The following is a 20878-nucleotide window of genomic DNA, read 5'->3' as shown; positions in this document are numbered from 1 at the left end:
TGCACAGCAGCTATACCTCATAATGTGTCCCATGAAAGATTATTGCAGTAGGAAGACTTAATGAACTTTTAATTTTGTATCCGTGTCTTTTCTGGAAACAGCTTTCTGGTCTGCCCATGCAGTGCAGTGTCTAGCAGTATTTGTAAAGGAATAACAGCCTTTTAATTGATTTCATTATTAACTCCATTATTTAAATACTTTAAAAGCCATTTTCTGTGTAACAGTGCTGGAGGATGGTTTGGAAAACCTGAACCTGGAGGACATGGGACTCTATGGAAATTTGCTGGTCAGGTTGCATGCTGGCTTTGCCAGCTCCCTGTCAACTGTCCCTCTGTAACCAGGCTGTGACCCCAGTCACTGCCCCGGATGCTCAACATGTTTCACACTGACAATGATGCTCCTTCGCACTCAGATTGACGGGCTGTAGCCTCATGTTAGAGCCTTTGGATTGTCTGGAAGAGCAATCCATGTGTATCTGTAAGGTAAGCTTTGGGAATGAACATTTGCCATGCTGCTTTACCTTCACCTGCAGCTAAGGCTGTACAGTAGGTACGAGAGAGGAACATGTGCTTCACATGTTATTTGCTCAGCTACTCACTACAAAATCTGTACAGAATAGGAATGTTCAGTACAGCCCTTATTTTTTCTTTATTCTTTTTACAATGTCAGCACAATAACAGTGATAACAAAATAAAAGGGAAATAGAACTAACTCCAGGGGACTTACCTTTTGAGTAAAAGAGAATCAATGCCAGAGACATACACTGAGACACTTGCTTCTTGGCTATGCTTTCGTATTTTCATTTTTCATGGTTTCATTTTTCATATTTCATATTTTCCTATTTCATCTGTTTTCACTTTCAGGAACACTGTGTTCAGACCCCCACACTGATGGTGATTGGTCATCACATCTGTCTGTGAGGCTGAAGTCTGGGGTGTTGTTGGGGTGTTTTATCATTTATAATGTTGTTACATGAGCTTCTTGAAAGGCTGAGAGAGCTGGGGTTGATCAGCCTGGGGAAGTGAAGGCGTCAGGGAGATCTCACTTCAGCCTTCCAGTACCTGAAAAGGGCTTATAAAAAGTGGGGATAGGGACTTTTTATATGGGCAGATAGTGACAGGACAAGGGGCAACGGTTTTAAACTGAAAGAGGGCAGGTTTAGATTAGACATCAGGAAGAAATTTTTTGCTGTGAGGTTGGTGAGGCACTGGCACAGGTTGCCCAGAGAAGCTGTGGATTCTCCACCCCTGGAAGTGCTCAAGGCGGGGCTGGAGACAGGGCTCTGAGCAACCTGATCTAGTGGAAAGTGTCCCTGCCCTCAGCAGGGGGGTCGGCACTAGGTGACTTTTAAGGTCCCTTTCAACTCAAACCATGCCATGATTCTGGGGCCGAGAGCACGGACCCAGACTTACGGGAAGTGCCAGAGCCGGGGAGGCAGAAGATAACACAAAACCAGCCCCACCAGCTGCTGACAGAAGGTAAATATACAAGAACAGCTGAGGACTATTTGAGGGAAAACAAGAAAGCATAGTGAGAGAGATGAATTCTTGCCAAGAATGTCAGTCAGATCATATAATAGTTAAAATTTCGTGTCAAGTGCTTAAATAAGGTCTCTGGTTTGTTTCTTAAAACAGTGAGTCCATAGAACAATAGGGAATAGCCTATCCCTGAATTCGTGGCAACAGATCCTAATATTCCAGATTTCCCCAAATACTGGAGATGGAGGTGGCTAAAAAGAGTGGTAGAGGAAGTGAGGACCCTTTGTTACCCAGCCTGGGGGCGCCGTGGCCGCGGGAGAGGAACTACAGCTCCCGTCGTGCCCCGCGGGCAGCGCGGCGGGAATAAGCTCTCTGGTGATTTGCTGTCCTTTCCGCGGCTGCCGCCAATCAGACGCGCCGCCGGGGGGGGGACCCGCTCGGCGCGCATGAGGTGGATTAACGCGTATCGGGAGCCATGGAGCGGGACCGGGGCGAGGTGAGCGGCGGGACGGGACAGGACGGGCTGGGCCGGGCCGGGCTGGGCTGGGCTGGGTATGGCTCGGCTCGGCCTCGGCTGGTGCTGGTGGCGGCGGTGGGTCGGTCTGACTCCGGCGGGACGGGCCCCTGCGTCCCCCTGGCCTCCCTGAGGAGGCTCCGGGTAGTGCTGCCCTTGCTTGGAAGCCCTGGGGGCTCGTAAAGTGTCCGGAAGATTCATTCGCATGTGGTGGAAGAGTAACGATACAAAGATGCTCTCGTCCTACGAGCTGGTGGAAGGTGCACGCCCACACAGGGACCGTAAGACGATAAAAATGGGGGGTTTTGAGGAGTTCTTGCCTTTCAGACGTCAGGAATGCTGCCTGAGGGCGTGGATCCTCAGGAGAGCAGTTCTGTTCACGGAACAGCCGGGGAACCTTGGATCTATTTTGTGTGAAAGCCAGGGAGGATGTGGGGAGTCAGCAGTGAGTGAAGTCTGGTCTTCCCGTCCGTGTGTCTCTAATGATAACCCGGAGCCAGGGATCAGAGAGAATTTAGCACTTGACGGTGGTGGGCTTGCTGTTGATCTGTTCTTGTTGCTCGCTTGGATGAACAATTGTATCCTGGTGCCTCATGTAGCTGTGGGAGTCTGCCTTTCTGTTCCATCACTCCCTGTGCTGGTGCTGACTTCTTGCTGCTCCTCCCTGAGTTGCTAACACCTTTTCCCAGTTGCTTTTTTGCTTATTTGGAGCCTGGTTCCAGATTCTCCTGTTCTGAGACACAGTCGCTGGTTTTCTGTGCTCTTTCTTCAGTCTCTGCCTCGCAGCTCTGCTGCTATAACAGTAAGTATGAAGAGCTAGTGAAGATATTTAGCTGTGGAAGCATCTGGTTGTAGGCAAAAACTTACAACAAATGTTCTGCCATCCCGGTGATGCCGTTTCTGAGCCAAGGCCTGCTGTGGACCGTGCAGTTTCCAAAGGACATGAACTGTCTCCAGAGCCAAGTTTGCCCTCCTGACTTCCAGGCTGTGCTGATCTTGTGAGCTGTTGTGGCCAGAGCAGCTTTGTACTCTGTTCTGGAAATCTGTAGGACTTTATTGTTGATGGTGCCTGCACTGCTGTGCTGTGCAACTGTGTTGGGAGAAACGTTTTCTGGAAGGACATGGTCTGATCTGTCCTTCATCAGCATGGCAGCTGATGTACTTTTTCCATGTTCCTCAAGCTGTTTTCGATCTAGCTGCAACTCTGTGGCACTTTCCTCTTGGCAAACAGAATGCAGCCTGTGGAATGCCAGTATATGGACCTGTTTTGGGGGTAATAGCTTTCCTACTAGGGATTCAGACTCCTGCCTTTTGGGCTTCCTGTGTGGACTCATTGCTCTCCCTGAGGCCTCTCCCTGCTCCAGAAGGCCCCCCTCCCTCGGCAGCAAAGGCAGGTTTATTGTGCGGTGGGGTGTCAAATGTAATTTCTGACTGGCTCTTTTTGCAGTTGGTGTCTGCCTTCCACCACAAAACTTCGTCTTTGGAGCGGGTGGAGGAGGAGGGCGATGACGATGAGGAGGATGATGAATTGGACATCTTTGGGGGTTATGACAGCCTCACGTGCTACAACAGCAGCATGGGCAGTGACAGCAGCTCCTGTCTGGAGGAGTCTAGTGATGATGAGGTGGCAGACCGGGAAGCTGGAGAGCTTTCGACCTCTCCTGTGCACCAGCCGTCCACGGGCCGGCTCATGGAAGACAGTGGCTCCGAGCCAGGTACTGCTTCTTCTACCTAAAACATGTGCAGGATGGAGGGAGCAAGGACTGGGGACACTGAAGGGTGTATGACTGCACCTTGGGGATGCTTTGGGAGCAGCTTTGGATTCAGACTGCATTTTCTGGGCTATATGGGGGAGTTGCTGTGTGTAATGAGGGTTACCCTGTCTCAGCTCTGTCCTTGTAGTGCACCGACCCTGCCAAATGCTCACGTTTTTGTACCTTCCTTCTCTCAGCTGTGTGTGAGATGTGTGGGATTGTGGGCACCAGGGAAGCTTTCTTCTCCAAAACCAAACGTTTCTGCAGTGTCTCCTGCTCCAGAAGCTACTCCTCAAATTCCAAGAAGGCCAGCATCCTGGCCAGACTGCAGGTGAGTTAAAACCGTTCCATCCTGCTCGCAGGCTCCATCTTGCTCGCAGGCTCTTGTCCCGCTGGGGGACTTCAACCAACTCAACATCTGCTGGAAAAGTAGCACAGCAAGCTGTAGGCAACCCAGGAGACTCCTGGAATGCATGGAGGATAACTTCTTAAGCCAGGTGATAGACAGCCCTACCAGAGGGAACACAGTACTAGATTTGATGGTCATTAATGTAAGTGAGCAAATTGGGGATGTCAAGATCGGAAGCAGCCTGGATTGCAGTGATCATGCATTGGTGGAGTTTGCAGTCTTGAGGAATATAGGTCAGGTAAGGAGTAAAGTCAGGCTCCTTAACTTTAGGGAGGCAGACTTCCAGCTCTTCAGGAAGGTTGTCAGTGGGATTTCCTGGGAGACTGCCCTTGGGGACCAGGGACTGGAACAGAGTTGACAAGTCCAGAGGAGGGCCACCAAGTTGATCAGAGGGATGGAGCACCTCTCCTATGAGAAAAATTGGGAGAGAGTTGGGATTGTTCAGCCTGGAAAAGAGGTGACCTAATTGTGGCCTTCCACTACCTGAAAGGAACTTACAGGAAAGATGGGGCAAGACTGTTTACAAGAGCATGTAATGACAGGACAAGAGAGAATGGGTTCAAATTGAAAGAGAGTAGGTTTAGATTACATATTAGGAAAAAAATTCTTTACTGTGAGGGTGATGAGGCACCGGAACAGGTTCCCAGGGACACTGGAGATGCCCCATCCCTGGGGTTGTCCACAGCCAGATTGGATGGGGCCCTGAGCACCCTGGTCTAGTTGAAGATGTCCCTGCCCATGGAAAAGGGGTTGGAACTAGACGATCTTCAGGGTCCCCTGCCAACTGGAACCATTCTATGATTGTCTGATCATTCCTGGGGATGGAACAGGATGTGCCTGTGTGCAGGGATGGGTGGTTGCTCTCTAATTAAAGATTGGACTGACATACCCTTGTTCTTCCTGCCTGAAGTCCCCAGAGAACACGTGCCAGCTGAACGGTGGTGCTCCCTAAAAGCTGAGGAAGGACACATTGGTCTTTTACATGCTATTTCTTCTTGTTCCTGTGAGCGTTAGTAAATATATTGTAGTAACTTGAAAATTGGCCCAGGGAAGAGATGCATGCCCAGCTGGCCAGTTGCTTCCAAGGGATGACTTCCTCTCCTGTGTAACTAATGTTCCTAATGCTCCTTCTTTTGTAGGGGAAACCACCAACGAAGAAAGCTAAAGTTCTGCACAAGGCATCCTGGTCGGCCAAGATTGGGGCCTTCCTCCATTCGCAGGGCACAGGACAGCTGGCAGATGGGACACTGACAGGTCAGGATGGTGAGTGTAGGTGAGGTGTGAGGAGGTGCAGCTGCTGGGACCACAGAAATAGGGACACTGTGAGGGCTGTAAGCCCTGCAGTCCTCCTCCTCCTCCCCTCTGGTGTGTTGCCTTGTACGGTGTGGCTTGCTCTGCCACAGGCTGCCAGGACACAGGGCATGCCTCTTTTCCTCTTCCTACCAGTGCTAATGGAGCCCTGCCCATCCATTATTGTAGCCTCATCCTCACTCCTCATATGACTTGACCTGAAGTGTAAGCTCTGTAGTCCCAGTCCCATGAGGTGCTGACTTCTACTGGCAAAGGTGACTTAAAGGTGTCCCGCTGCTCTCAGCCATTTGCTGCCCCACTGCCTGTGGGAGTTACATTTCTCCTGAGTCACTCACTGATCAGCTTGAGCAATAAACAGTCATTGCAGCTGAAGGAGCAGCAGGTTACTGTGTGAGGGAAAAGGTGAGCCCCAGGGCATGGCAGAAGCAGGGATTGATGGAGCAGAGCTGTAGCTTTGGATCAGGAGTGACTGTAGGATTAATATCTCAGTGCTTTACTCTGATTTTCCCAGCACCCTCTGGGGAAGCAAGTGCTGCTGATATGACCCTGCAGTGTTGCTGCTGAGAGGCAAAGTTGGAAAGTGGTTTAGCACTGAAAGGATGCACTGTCCCTGGAGTGCTTGAGCCCTGGGCTGGACTTGAACTCTTTTATTACCCCTCCTGCTCCCCCTTCCCCAAAAGCAAGTGACAGTAAAGATTGATTAATAATATATTTTACCTCTTTCAGGGGCTGGTCACCTTGCAGTCATAGGATCTAGTTTCCCACCAGGGAAAATGCACTGGAATGCAGAGTGCCGGGGCAGAGTGTCCTACTGCCTGGAGGCTGCAAGCTGTATTCCAGAAGTAACTGAGCACTCTGTGCCTTTTCTGTGATCTCTTCTGATTTTCTGTTCTCGTGTCTGCTTGTAGCACTCGTCCTGGGCTTTGACTGGGGAAAGTACCTTCAGGAGCACGGCTACAAGGCAGCTCCTGTCAGTTGCTTCAAACATGTGAGTTCTACTTTGCTGCGCGTCACAGTGCATGTGGGGCATGTCGTGTGCATGGACCTCCCCTGTGCTCCTGGGACTGGTGGTGAGGAGAGATCCAGTGGGTGGCTATTGAGCCCCAGGTGATGCAAGGAAAGAAGCTTCTCACAGCTAAGAATGAGAGTCTCACAAAGGGACCAGGGGTTTTGGGGGAGGAAACGGGAAACTGATAGAAACAGTGCTGGTAGCAATGGCCCAGTGATGACTGGGGATAGAATTAATTTTGACTGGGGGCAATAGTGGGAAGCTCCCAGTTACCTTTCCAGTCTGTATGGGTCAGCAGAGCCCATGGTGATGTGCAGGCAGGAATACAGCTTATGTGAGCCTGGCCGTAGCTGCCCCCTCCAGCATGTCTGATTCTAGTAACACTCACTTGTTATGTTCCTTTTGAGTTGTGGTCTGTGATAATACTGATGTTTTCTTTTTTTTTTTGAGGATAGGTCAGGCAGGCACAGCAGTTTTATTGATTGTTAGGTATTTATATCACAGAATCAACTAGGTTGGAAAAGACCTGAGATCATCGAGTCCAGTGACTTTGGAGACATGAATCCTTTGACCCAACAGCACCTTGTCTACTAGACCATGGCACTCAGTGCCACATCCAGTCTTTTCTTAAACACCTCTGGGAGTGGTGACTCCACCACCTCCCTGGGCAGCCCATTCCAATATCCAATCACTCTCTGTAAAGAACTTCTTTCTAATGTCTAACCGAAACCTCCCCTGGTGCAGCTTCAGGCTGTGCCCTCTTGTCCTACTGCTAGTCACCTCAGAGAAGAGACTGGTACCCACCTGGCTACAAACTCCAAGATGTATGTGCCAATATATATATGCCATAGAGAAATGGCAGCAGCTTCTTTGGGATAATAGGACAGCTGGCAGTGAAATAGTTAAGTATTGCTAGATGATGTTCTACCTTTTGGGATCCTCAGTGGACATCCCTGTGAGATGTTTGGGACAATTCAATTGCATTTCAAGGTGTTGGTAGATGTAAGCCTGTACCTAGGGTGAAAGTGTAGCTGCCTAAGACATGTCTCTGAAAGCTAGAAGGAGGGCCTGAGCCCTGCTCTCATTGTCCACATCTCTCTCCCAATGTGGTTGCCTCAATCTTTCAGGTGCCGCTCTTCGATCAGTGGGATGATGTGGTGAAAGGTATGAAAGTGGAAGTGCTGAACAGTGATGCTGTGCTCCCCAGCCGTGTGTACTGGATTGCGTCTGTCATCCAGATCGTAGGTACGTCTCTGATGTAATTCCTGACAGCTGGGGATGGCTAACCTCGGAGGGAAGCTTTAGAGAGCTGAGTGTAGCTGGTCAAGCAAAACAGCACCTCTTTGGAGATACACAACTGCTGAGAGATTTTGGGACAGGAAATACCAGGGTGCAGGAGTGAGAGGAAACCAACATGGGGTTCCTCTTTTGGTTGCTGGGCAATTTACAGGAATAGTTCTGCCTCCAGAATGTCTGGAGAAGCTCTGATAATCTATGCAGAGCTCTGAAGGCCATACTGTAGGTACTAAGCCTGTGGTGCCAAATTCTTGGCCTCTAATGCCTTTGTCTGGTTGTCTGCTCTGTCTTGGCAGGATACAGGGCCCTACTGCGATATGAGGGCTTTGAGAATGATGCTGGCCATGACTTCTGGTGCAATTTGGGCACAGTGGATATTCACCCTATTGGCTGGTGTGCCATCAACAGCAAAATCCTGGTACCACCACAAAGTGAGTGTGGGGCAAGAGGGATCAGGATGTTCCTGGGCATAGAGGAGCCTTGGTGTACGCCTAGCACAGGAGGACAGGCGCTCCCACTGTATGTAGGACCACAGCTGCATTTGTGCTTTGAGAACATTTGTGTTCTTTGGGAAGCTGGAGATTGCTTGGACTGCTCCCTCTGCACCTCCCTGTGGTCGACCCTGGGGATGCTGGATGCAGAGCTGATGTCAGACTGTGGAGACTAATGCAGATGGCTGTTCCTCCTTCTACTCCACATGGTGGCTGGACTTAACCTTGGGGGAACGTTTTGGTCTTACATCCTGGACAGTGTCTCTGAGAAGCACAGTGGCTCCAGTCCTTGCTCAACTAGCAGTTTAGACAGGGGTGCCAGTTTAGCAGAATTCGGGCAAGCTGAGATTTGCTTTGTATGGCTCACATGTTTTTATTCTTCTACCACTTCCTCATCTAGATCAGTGGTGTTGAGTGTCTGGCCCAGTCCATTCTGTAACAGTGATCCCTTGCAGCCTGTTGTGGGGGCAAGCTGGCAGAATGAGAGTACAGAATCTGAATGTGAATAAGGCCTTTTAATGCAAATAGGTTCTTGGAGAGATGGAAAAGTGTAGGGTGGTGCTGTAATTATTTCAGTCATAAAAATGTGCTTTTTCCCTGTGTGTATGTAGCTATCCATGCCAAGTACACTGACTGGAGAAGTTACCTCATGAAAAAACTGGTGGGAGCTAGGACCATCCCAGTGGATTTTCACATGAAGGTAAACATGGGAGACTGTCATTTTGCGTGGGGAAATGAAGCTGAAGCCAAGACATGTGTGCTCAACACGTCTCTTCTGTTCTGATCTGTGCGACTTCTGTGTGCCTTGACACCTGGGCAGGGCAGGGGCAGTGAGTGGTTCCCCACGCTCCTAAGGTATCTGTCATGATGCTGTGGGTAATGGCACAGCCTTCGTGCCCTGTCAGCACAACAGTTTTTCCTTTGGGTCGTAGGTGGGCTTTAAAAGCTGTTGTCACATAGTCTGCTGGGAAATACTGGGGGTGAGGTTTGGCATTTTGCTGAAAGGAGAGGCTGGTGCAGATGCAACCTGGCCTTTCCCTGCCCTGTTTCAGCGCCAGAGAATAGCTCTGAGGGTCAAAAGCCTTTGCCTTCAGTGTTGGTAAATACAGAAGCCTGGAGGGACTGAGAGAGGCACAGGCTCCTTCAAAGTGTTGTAGCCTTAGCAGCTTTTTTAGCTCTTATGGTTGTTTTCATGTAGCCTGCACTGAGATTAGACCTTGTAAGAGAGAAGAGGCTCTTTTGTGGCTGACAGCTTTGGAAATGACAGATAAGGAAGATGGTCCCAGAGACAGCAGGCAGGAAGGCAGGTGATGGGTTTTTCTGTGTGCAGGGCAAGTGATGACACTGAGCTGGAGACCTTGATGTAGTTGGTGTTTCCCATGTTGCTTCTCAGAAAGTTAAGAGGGTGTTTGTAGCTGCTTGTTCCTGGGCCACAGCTTGTAGCTGGAGTGGAAGTGGTAGAGGGAAACAAACACGGACAGTATCTTTCTCCCCTCAACATCTCCACTCCCACTTAATGAACAAGAGGTGGAAGGGGAAGTCCTTAGTTTAAAAGTTCTCGATTCGGGTATAGGCTGGTTTGGGTGTCTGAGTCTGTTTTGTGGTTCCTAGTTGCTGCACAGCATTCGGGATCACAGTTCCAAAATGTCAGATGTTCTCTAAACACCTTTGGGCGTTTGAGGATAAGTAGGACTAGGCTGTATCAGCAAACTGAAGGTCTCAAAAAAATCAGTTAGAAGGCAGCCAGTGACTCTTTCCCTACGCCTGTACCTTTAGGTCAATCTGCAGAGTAACTCTGGCTTTGGATGTGGAGTCAGCAGGTAGATCATCATATAGCTCAACCTCTGATCAGAGTAAAAAGGGAAAAATAAGAACCTGACCTCTCTTAAAGTGAACTGAAAATTCTGTTGCCCTTTGGGAAGCTACACCTCTAGCTGCTTCCAGCTCTGAAACCCTTGTTTCAGTCTTTCATGACTGAAAAAGGCACACAATTCCTCACGCAGTTCCTGTTGAACAGCAGTTCACACTAGGAACGTTCACACAAGGTGCTGGCTGGGCGTAGCTGCTGGGCTGGGGCAGGGGCAGCTCTTATGAGGCCACATGACAAGGGAGACTTAGGGAATATGTGCCCAGCCATGATGTCATGTCTGGGACTGGCAGCTCCCTGTCCCCCTAATCAACCCTCTCCCATGCATCCCTTCCCAGTCAGCTTTGGGCAGTGCCGGGGTTTGGCCAGCATGTCTGTGGGGAAAGCTGCTCTCTGAAGTGTTTGGAGAAGGAAAACAGCAAGTGTGATTGACCTCACCTCCTCTGTCGGTTGTTGCCAGATGGCAGAGAGCATGAAGTACCCGTTCCGGCAGGGCATGCGAGTCGAGGTGGTGGATAAGAACCATGTGTCCCAGACACGCATGGCAGTGGTGGACACAGTGATTGGGGGCAGACTGAGACTCCTCTATGAGGACGGTGACAGCGACGATGACTTCTGGTGCCACATGTGGAGTCCCCTCATCCATCCCGTGGGCTGGTCACGGAGAGTGGGCCACGACATAAAGAAGACAGGTAAGGATTGGGTCACTGCAAAGCATCTTCTGATCTGCTGTGAACTGTCCAGACCTTGCTGTTGACACCAGGCTGGGCATTCTGGGAGTCAAACAGTTGCCTCAGGACCTGACAGATAAAGTCTGCTTAATTTTGGGTCTGCTGCTTTTCCCCTGGATAGATAAAAGCCCTGTGATCTGCTACCACAGATCAAGACAGGAGATTGTAGGGTTTCTCACCTGAAGCAGGTAGTCTATCCCCTCAGTATGAGAATGCAGACTTTGCAACATCACAGATGTTTCTTTGGTCTTTTTGAGGAAATTCATGCTGGCTTCTGTAGCACTGGATGCCATCAGGTTGTGTTTTTCTGGACTTTGCCAAGAGGAATTGTTGATCAGCTTAGACTGGCAGAAAAAAGTAAGGCTTGGGCTCTGCTGATCCTTTTTGGTTGTGTCTCTTCCTTGCTACCTCTCCCTGGTGATTACAGCTGCATATGTTATCAGTAGTGCTCAGAAAGCTGAACCATCTGCTTTTGAGCAAGTCCTGCATCACAACCTGCTTTATGAAAAGGTATAGAGGAACCGAATTGTTCTTTCTATTACATGGTCTCCTGTCGAGGGCGTTAATAGCAACTAAGCTCTCTCCAGGAAATTAATAAGCAGTAGGTTTTCTTCCTGCAGTTGCCACAGGTTTTTTACCTTTGTTTCTTCCATTCCTCACAGAAGAAAAGCGCAACGATATGGCAAACCATCCTACCTTCCGGAAGATTTACTGTGATGCCGTCCCCTATCTGTTTAAGAAGGTAGGACAAGTCTGCCTTTCCCTGTGGGTTTACAGCAAAGGAAAGGGTGATAGCACTTCCTTCCTTCGATGTACATGCTGCCGTGTGGGTTGTTGAGGGGGGATCATTTGTCACTTACTGCTAAGGGCAGTAAGGTGTTTGGAGTATCAAGGCTGTGGTTGGGCAGGGGCAGGCCAAAATAGAAAGTTGGAAGAACTAAAAGACAACAACAGATTGAGGGACTCAATTGAAGGGCAAGTAGTTGCTTGAAGTTTTGAGTTGGAGAGGGAAGATGAGTGCATGAGAGAGGCCAGTTTCGACAGAGCTGGATCATGCTGGTAGGGCCTGAGATGAGGAGGGGGCTTGCTTTGCTGTGGAGCAGCAGCTGAGTGCTGGGCCTGGCTCTCTGACTGACCAGAGCCTTGGCAGGAGGTTGCTGACACACAGTGTTGGTTTGTGTTGCTTTGTATTTCTTGTAATATTTCTTCTTTCCCTTCCCAACCTGAGTTGAGCCAAGTGAAGAGGTTCTAATTCTATTTGCACTTGCTGCGCTTGGTGTCAGGATGGGACTGTCCCATGCCTGGCAGCACATGGTACACCAGAGTCTTCCTTAGGTACGAGCTGTCTATTCTGAAGGTGGATGGTTTGAGGAAGGCATGAAACTGGAAGCTATTGACCCCCTGAATCTGGGCAACATTTGTGTGGCCACTGTTTGCAAGGTAAGTTCAGTGCGTGTTAAGCAGGGAGTCTGCTGTGTTTACCTGAGGTGGTCCAGCTTATCAGGTCTTTTCAAATGAATAAGACTGGACAGGATTTTGCATGAGGGAGAGGAGAGAGCTGTTGAGAGAGGTAGACAGCTGGTGTGTGAAGGGAACTGGGGTGTTACCTCAGAGGTCTGAGAAACTGATTAAGACCAGCAGTTGTCCACATGTGGACAGCATGAAGATGAGCATGCTTTGTCTGCAAGCCAGCTGTCCAATGTATGTGACTGGCAGCCACCTGTTTTCCACCCTTGGGCATGCAGTAAGGAAGATTCGTTCTCTGATTCTGAGAGTGCGTAACGAGAGGCCTCTGTGGAAAGGAGAAGACAAGAGTTGTGAGGTGACCTCTGTGTGAGGAATTATGAGTTTCTGTATGGGCAGCATTCACTGGTGTAGGAAGCTGAGGATGGATGGACGTGTTTCCTTCAGTCTCTCTTGATGAGATGGTAGTAAGCTCTACTGTTGTGCTAGTGTGGGGGAAGTCAATTGCTTGCCCAGGTTTCCTCAGTGAGGTGCGTTGTATGTCCTAAGGTATAGCATCACCTTGGGCTTTTCCTGCTTTCTAAAGCTGTTTGCCCTCATAGAATCCAAGCAGAGGACTTTGAGACTTGGAGTTTGGCTGGAGGATGGTAGAAGAGTTCTTTGTCTGTAAAATGTTCCCTTCAGCCATTGCTTGGAAATGGAAGAGGACGGGGCAGGCATGCCTGTTACATTTGGTAGGCACCAATTACCAGTGAGTGACAGGGTGGGACAAGTCTTGTTGCTGTAGGAAGTGGCAAATCCAAGGGTGGTGCCCTTCCCTTCTGCCCAGTAACAAATTCATGATCTGGCTGGTATAGAGGGTTTCTGGGCTGCTAGTGAAGTGTTTCTGAGGGAGAACAGAGCTCCTGACCATTTATGGCTTTTCATATAGTTCTTTCACTATACTGTTGCTATTACTGTTGGTCCCAGTCCTGCAAAAATTGCTGCTTTGGGGATTAGCTTGTGTTGACTAACCTATCAGGGTTATATATAATATAATATATAGCATATAATATTGCATTTTACTATCTGGTGACAATTGTGATTGATCTGTGGGGATTCTTGGGAGAATCCTTTGAGAGGAGAGGCTTTAGAGCAAGCAAAGCTCTATACTCATGCCCTTCCCTCCCATCTCAGGTCCTCCTGGATGGGTATCTCATGATCGGCATTGATGGAGCCACGTCTGCTGATGGCTCCGACTGGTTCTGCTATCACGCCTCCTCACACGCCATCTTCCCCGTCAACTTCTGTAAGAGGAACAACATCGACCTGACCCCTCCAAAAGGTGAGATTTGGACTCTGCCCTGTGGTACAAGTCTGCATGCAGAACCTGCTGGGCAGTGCTTTTCTAAGAGGGTCAGGTTCAGATGAATCGAAACCACAAGGTCCCAATTTGCTTCTTTTTCAGAGAGATAAGGCTAGGTCAGAGAGCCAGGCCATTTGAGCTCTGCCCATATGCCAAGTCTTGGTTAGCTCCTGGCCATTCAGTAGGAGAGGTGTACAATCCCCAAACTGAACAGAATGGAAGGTGTAAAGTACAAGGGGGGTGGGAAGGGATAAGTAGAGCTATTGCTGCATGAGTCAGTCCTTCAGTGTCAGGAGTCATCTCTATTCTTTCTATGAATAAATCTGAGACCAGTGTTTCTGCAAACTCATAAGAGGCAGTCACTCTAGGAATGGTTTTGCTGCCTCACCTAGCCATACACAAAAAGGCCTGCTCTGAATTTCTGTATTGCAGCACTTCTGTGCAGTGTTGTTCTGTCTTCCTTTGTTCCTGCTGGTGGGAGAAAGATTGGTCTTAGTGGTGTGTTTTGAACGTATTTCTTCCTACCTGCTGCTGCTCCTCAGCTTTCTCTGTGGTCTGGATCTATGGCTGACAGATGTTCAGAGCTGCAGCTTGCACTTTTCTGTATTTGCCCACGGGGGAGGGGTGCTGGACTCCATGGAATCTGTGCTCTAGGTTTATGTTCAAGATCAGGCTGTATGTGCTGGTTCATGAAACTGCTTTGCAAAAACGGGTGCTGTGCTTCCTTCCTGCCTATTCTGCCTTTTCCCCCAACTGGTCGCCCCAGTGACTGCCTTTTTACCTCTTAGCATTTCTTCCTGCTGCAGGGCAAGATGCAAAGACCTTCAACTGGGAAATTTACCTGGAAGAGACTAAATCAAGACCTGCTCCATCACGGCTCTTCAACACAGTGAGTGCTACCAGGAAGAAGAGATTTGTAGGGATGCTTGGATTCAGCAAGGAGGAGCACAAGAGCTCCAGCTGTCACAGAATCACTTAGGAGGAAGGTTCTTGTTGTCCAACACCCCTGCTATAGCAGAGTTACCTGTAGTAGGTTGCCCGGGACCATGTCTAGATGACTTTTGAATATCTCCATGGATAGAGACTCCACAACCTCTCTGCCAGTGCTCAGCTGCCCTCATAGTAAAAGGTGTCTCCTGATGTTCAGAGGGAACCTCCTGTGTTTCAGTTTGTGCCCATTGACTCTGGTCCTGGCACTGGGCACCACTGAGAGGAGTCTGGTTCCATCTTTGCACCCTCACTTCAGGCATTTATACATATTAATAACATCCCTCTGAGCCTTCTCTTCTCCAGGCTGAATACTCACAACTCTCAGCTTTTCCTCATACAAAAAGTGTTCCAGTTCCCTCATCATCTTCCTGGCCCTTTGCTGGACTCCAGTATGTCCATGTCTCTCTTGTTCTGGGGAACCCAGAGCTAGAGCCAGCATTCCAGGTGTGGCCTTGTCAGCGCTGAGCAGAGGGGAAGGATCACCTCCACTGATCTGCTGGGAACATTCCTCATAATACAGCCCAGGTTACCATTAGCCTTCTTTGTCCCAAGGACACATTGCTGGCTCATATTAAACTTGGTGTCCACTGGTTTTCCCAGGCCTTTTTCTGCTGAACTGCTCTCCAGTCAGTCTGCCCCAAGTATATGCTGGTGCCTGGGGTTCTTTCTCCACAAGTGCAGGACTTCACCATTTCTCCAGCTTGTCAAGGTGCCTCTGGATGGCAGCACAACCCTCTAGTATATTTGGTCTCCCGGTTTTCTATCAAAAGTAAACTTGCTTGGTTTGACATACTGTCATGTCATCTAGATAATTAATGAAGACATTGAATAGGATTGGATCCAGTATTGATGCCTGGGGTACACCACTAATTACTGGCCTCCAAGTAGACTTTGTGCTGCTAATAACCATCCTCTGGGCCCAGCCACTCAGCCGGTTTTCAATCTATCTTTCAATCTGTCTGTCTTCTCACCCAGCCTGTATACTTCAGTCATGTTCTGTATGAGGATCATATGCAGACAGTGTCAAAAGCCATCCTGAAGTCAGGATAGACAATACCCAATGTCTACTGGGCTGCAATTTGCTGCCAGTCAGCACTTCTTAGAAGAGCTCAAGGCCTGGGAGTATGTGCACTCCAAGTCAAGGCCTTGTTTTGCTGCCTGGGACATCAGTGTCCTCCCTCTGTGGGTGGAATGATATCTTGGTCCCTCTGAGTGTGACTTGTGATTTTCTAGTGTTTCTGTGAGCTCCAGGCTCTTGGTGGGTTCTGCATGGCTTATTGCCTGTGGATGTGTGGCTGGCACATCGGGTGGAGGATGGGGGCTGCTTTACATCAGCAAAACTGCTGAAGCACCTGGGCCTGTGCTAGTCTCTCTGATTTCCCAGGGGTATGTCAGGTAATGGGTTTGATCATAAGATGTCCCTTAACTGCTGCCTGCTGCTCCCTCCAGGTCAGGATCTTGCTTCTAAAGGCTACACTGAGATCGACTAAGGACATAGCTGGCCTTGGATCTGGTTTTGGATCTGTGGGCTTGTTCTCTGTCTGCTTGCTTTAGTCTGGAGGCTAGCCTTTTCTTTGGTGTTGGTGGACAAATACAGGTTTGAACTGGGTAAAATGGCCTTGGGTTTTCTTTTTTCACTTTTTATGCACCCAGGACTGTCCAAACCATGGCTTCAAGGCAGGCATGAAGGTAGAGGCAGTGGACCTGATGGAGCCCCGGCTCATCTGTGTGGCCACGGTGAAGCGTGTGGTCCAGCGTCTCCTTAGCATCCATTTCGATGGCTGGGACAATGAGTATGACCAGTGGGTGGACTGCGAGTCTCCAGACATTTATCCTGTGGGGTGGTGTGAGCTGACAGGCTACCAGCTTCAACCACCTGTTGTTCCAGGTGAGTGAAGATTTTACTGTGGTTTTCAACACTAAAGACAAAGGTTTACTTCCTCCTGTTCTGAGTGGCTCTTTTGTTTTTTGAGCCTAGTAGGGAGGAGCATATGGCCTCCTTGATCTGCACTGGCTACCATAAATCTTCCTCTGCTGCCACAGTCTAGCTGCTGGCAGAGGGAGGAGTCTAGTGGGGAGAAAACAGCCTGAGATTTGAGGTTGGCTCTGTTTTCCCTCTGTTCCCCCACCTGCACACCAACAGAGAATTAATTGCTCCTGATGAAGTTGGATAAAGTTCCAGGTGGTCCTATCCCTGCACAGCTCCCTTTTACTAAGTGTGTCTATATGAACCCTTAGCCAGGTAGTGGGGGGAGCTTGGCCCGTGCTCCCTTTTCTCATCAACTCTCTGACTCTGTCTGTAAAAGGTAAGAGCATCATCTCGAGAGTTTATTCCTTCCCTTGTCACAGGGAGGCCACTGCCTCACCTTTGCAGATGTTTTCCTTCTTGTCCCAAACTACGAATCTTGTTTCTTTACTGCCCCTACCGAGTCTGTACTGGGCCTCTCTCCCCTGTGCTGCCCCAGCCTGCCGCCCTGGCCCTTGCCTGGAAGCACAGACAGCATCTGTGCTAGAGCCTTGCTTTCTCCTCAGCTGGTTGTCTTGGGAAGAGGGCTTTGGCTTGGGGGGACGGGTGTATCTTGTTTCTCGCTTTTGTCACTTCATCCCAGTTACCTACTGGTTATGGGACTTGGCTTTCGTTTCCCTCTCGTCTCCATGACAGAGCCCACAACTCCAGTGAAGGCCAAGGAGGTGCCCAAGAAGAAGAAGAAACCCTATGGAAAGAAGAGTGAGTGATGTTTGATTAGTGCCCTCCCGCTCGCTCGCAGGCTGGGCCCAGTTAGAGGAACCCTGTCCATGTCCCATCAGAGCAGGAGAGAGAGGCCTTGTCTTGCTGTGGATGCCCTCAGTCAGCTGTGGGTTTGCCAGCACAGCTTCATCCTTCTTACCTGCGCTGTTACCTAAAGAGCAGAGAGCTGTGTGTGGGAAGGATCTGTTTTGCAGTCTGTTTTCTGTTGACTGAGGTGTATATATATGGCACTTGCTTCCAGGTGTGAGGTTGTGCTGCTTTCCCTACTGTGTCCATGGTCAGAGGGAGATGTTTGCTGCAGTTGCAGGGTAGCTGAAGAGCAACCCTGCCTGCTTTGTGCTGAGGGAAAGAAGGCCTTAAGATGGCTGAAGAAGCCACTAATGGGGCTGAACCATTTTATTGTTTCATCTTGTCATTGTTGTTGTCATTGTTGCAGTAGATGTGGCAAATCATGTAGACAGACAAGAAATTCCTTTGGGGGGGGTGGAGAGGAAAGGAAGTCTAAAGAATATAAAGACATTCAATCTAAATAAAAAGGTCAGCTAAAAATGAGAACATTACGGTTACAGTGTCCGTGCCTTGCAGCCAACAAGCTCATTGCCTAGGACTAGAGCCAGACAGGTAAGCAAAGCTGACTCCACACTGATTCCAACAAGACTTGCTCCTTGGAATTTAAGCACACGCTGAAGTGCCTTGCCTTTAATGAAGGAGAACACGAAGGAGCATATTTTGAGATGATGACGATAGAATTTTTCTCCAGTAGGCTATTTCTGTCGTGTAACCAGTTGGCAGCTAATGACCGTGTAGCTTTCTGTTCAGTTGTGCTGGTCCCTGGCCTGTGGTTTCTCAGTGGAACAGGGTTGCTGATTTTACAGGGGAAAGGAAACACACTTTTCCCCATACTCTGTTATCTCTTTATTAAGGAAAAAAGTTACCTGCCAAAGCCCGCAGTGTCAAGCAGACTGTCAAGAAGCCTTCCACCTCGAATACAAAGCGAGAAGCAAAAGCTGCCAGCCAGGCTTTGCCAGAGCCAGCACCTGATGAGAGTAAGGGAGTGAGTTACTCTACCCAGCAGCCACATCCAGTTCTCCTGTGTACACCCTGCATGCCACCAACCCTCCTGAGGCCTGTGCCGCCTCTTGGCCGTTAAGTCATGGGTGCCCCCAGGCAGGGAAAGCCAGCAGTGTGTGAAATGTCCTTCCCTACTCCTCCAGAGACAGAGAGAGTGGAAGGAAGGGTTTGCTGGCTTTCCTTGGGAAAAGAAAAACTTCTTGCTTCCAGAGAAGGTTTGGTGGCACCAGTACAGCTCGATATCCTGATACTGCTGATGCCTGCTGAGGGCCTGGGTGCCTTACCAAGCAGTCTGGTTGTGTGAGGTCAGTTAGGGAGGAGAGGCAAGGTGAATATGGCAGAGCTGACTGTCATATCCCAGTCCCCTAAGGGCTGTTGCAGCATGTGAACACAGCCCATTGTGCTGTGGTGACCAGAAGAGTGGATGGGTCACCTGCCAACCCTAGTGGGGAGGAGGGTGGGTGAGGTGCCTTGTGCACATGGGAATGGAGCCTCATGAAGGTCCCTCTATTTCACTGAAGTTGAATTTCCCCTGGGTGAACCCAGGCGGGTAGAGAATGGACCACACCAGCTTTTTGTCCCTTAGGAGGCCTTAGGAGAAGTTGTTCTTGGAAGCCAGCAGCTGAATGCTGCCAGGGTTTAATCCCATCCTGATTGGTGCTGTGACCATGGATCAATTTTCACTGGCATGACAGGGCTGCCTGTGGTGAGGGACCCTCAAGAAGTGAGCTGGAAATCTGGGGCATGAATAGAGCTGGTTTGGAGGTTGATTTTATTTACTTATTTTTGCCTCTCTCTTTCTGTCTCTTGGTAGTCATTGCCGTGCAGGTGAAAGAAGAAACCATCGACCCCTCAGATGCAGAGTTTGGAGACACAGGACTTCCTGTTCCCATCAGCAGCATAAAGCAGGAAGACACAGACTGATCCTGGAGTATCCCCCAGCTGCCCACAGCAGTTTCACCTTGTGGTCCTCTGGGGAAGGTCCTGGCAGAGGGAAGCAGAAGACTAAAAGGGCCTTCCCTTTTTAAAGCAGACCACCCTGCAGCACCACAACTCTGCTTTCCTGGTGTGCAAGAAAATTTCCCCCAGAACTGTAATACTAAACCCTGGGAAACAGCAGAAAGGCCACAGGCACACTGAGGAGAATGACCAGGGTGGCTGCTGGGGCTGCATGTGCCTGATTTTGAAGGCACATTTTGAAGCAGGAGCTCACAACGGGCAAAGAAGCTGCCAGAACACAAAGGGGCAGTTTGAGTTCTTGGCTGTGGCTGGAAGTGACAAGCTGTAGACTGAGGTGATGTGTGCAGGCCCCGTGTGTCAGGAAAGGGGCTGCCCTCGTAGGATGTTGGTGCTGTGTTCCCTGGTCTAGGCTCTGCAAGCCCTGGAGAAAGTCAGGACAGGAAGGGGGGAAAGAGATGAAAAAAAGAAAGAGATGATGATGCCTCTTGAAAGAGCAAGGGACCTTTTTTCATAGAATCATAGAATGGTTTTGGTTGGAAGGGGACCTGGAAGATCACCTGGTTCCAGACCCCGTGCTGTGGGCAGGGACGCCTCCCGCTAGAGCAGGTTGCTCAAAGCCCCATCCAGCCTGGCTTTGAACACCTCCAGGGATGGGGCATCCACAATGTCCCTGGGCAACCTGTACCAGTGCCTCACCACCCTCACAGTAAAGAATTTTTTCATAATATGTAACCTAGACCTACTCTCTTTCAATTTAAACCTGTTCCCTCTTGTCCTGTCACTACATGCTCTTGTAAATAGTCTTGCCCCATCTGTGCTTTCAGGTACTGGAAGGCCACAGCTAGGTCACCCGGAAGCCTTCTCGTTTCCAGGCTGAACAATCCCAACTCTCTCAATTTTCCTCATAGGAGAGGTGTGCCATCCCTCTGATCAACTTGGTGACCCTCCTCTGGACTTGCTCCGACAGGTCCACGTCCTTCCTGTGCTGGGACCCCAGAGCTGGATGCAGCACTGCAGGTGGGATCTCACCAGAGCAGAGAGAGGGGCAGAACCCCCTTCCCCAACCTGCTGCCCAGGCTACTTCTGATGCAGCCCAGGATACACTTGGCTTTCTGGGCCGTGAGCTCACATTGCTGGGTCATGTCCAGCCTCTCATCCACCAGCACCCCTAAGTCCTTGGGCTGCTCTCAATCTGTTCATCCCAGAGTCTTCATCAATAGTGGTGTTTCCCCCACCCAGGTGGGCCCACTTTCTGAGCTTACCCAGATCCCTCTGGATGGCATCCCATCCTTCAGGTCTGTCACTGCACCACTCAGCTTGGTGTCATCTGCAAACTTGCTGAGGGTGCACTCAATCCCTCTGTCACTAATGAAGATATTAAATAACCCTGGTCCCAGTACAGACCCCTGAGGGACATCACTGGTCACTGCTGCCCATTG

The 20878-nt window shown here is 49.7% G+C and overlaps 1 protein-coding gene across 5 annotated transcripts; it reads left to right on the top strand.

Moving 5' to 3' along the window:
• The first annotated feature begins 1458 nt into the window (after nt 1-1458).
• Nucleotides 1459-19908, top strand: L3MBTL2 (L3MBTL histone methyl-lysine binding protein 2). 5 transcript variants are annotated; one of them, XM_032688815.1, is made up of 17 exons: nt 1459-1478; nt 3440-3707; nt 3944-4077; nt 5295-5418; nt 6375-6454; nt 7603-7720; nt 8068-8202; nt 8874-8962; nt 10590-10821; nt 11523-11602; nt 12196-12300; nt 13501-13648; nt 14476-14558; nt 16313-16547; nt 17322-17387; nt 18332-18454; nt 19294-19908. In XM_032688815.1, the coding sequence occupies exons 2-17, from the start codon at nt 3569-3571 to the stop codon at nt 19401-19403; spliced, it is 2001 nt and encodes a 666-aa protein (XP_032544706.1). In that variant the 5' UTR covers nt 1459-1478; nt 3440-3568; the 3' UTR covers nt 19404-19908. The 5 variants fall into 5 exon arrangements, with proteins under 5 accessions (XP_032544706.1, XP_032544703.1, XP_032544702.1 ...); XM_032688812.1 differs by lacking the exon at nt 1459-1478 and adding an exon at nt 1881-1974 and having other exon boundaries at nt 5295-5409; XM_032688811.1 differs by lacking the exon at nt 1459-1478 and adding an exon at nt 1881-1974.
• The last annotated feature ends 970 nt before the right edge of the window (nt 19909-20878 follow it).

The sequence above is a fragment of the Chiroxiphia lanceolata genome, chromosome 5 (assembly GCF_009829145.1).
Source record: "Chiroxiphia lanceolata isolate bChiLan1 chromosome 5, bChiLan1.pri, whole genome shotgun sequence".
NCBI lineage: Eukaryota > Metazoa > Chordata > Aves > Passeriformes > Pipridae > Chiroxiphia > Chiroxiphia lanceolata.
The sequence above is the reverse complement of the archived record's forward strand: the minus strand, read 5'-3'. Positions and strand labels throughout refer to the sequence as shown.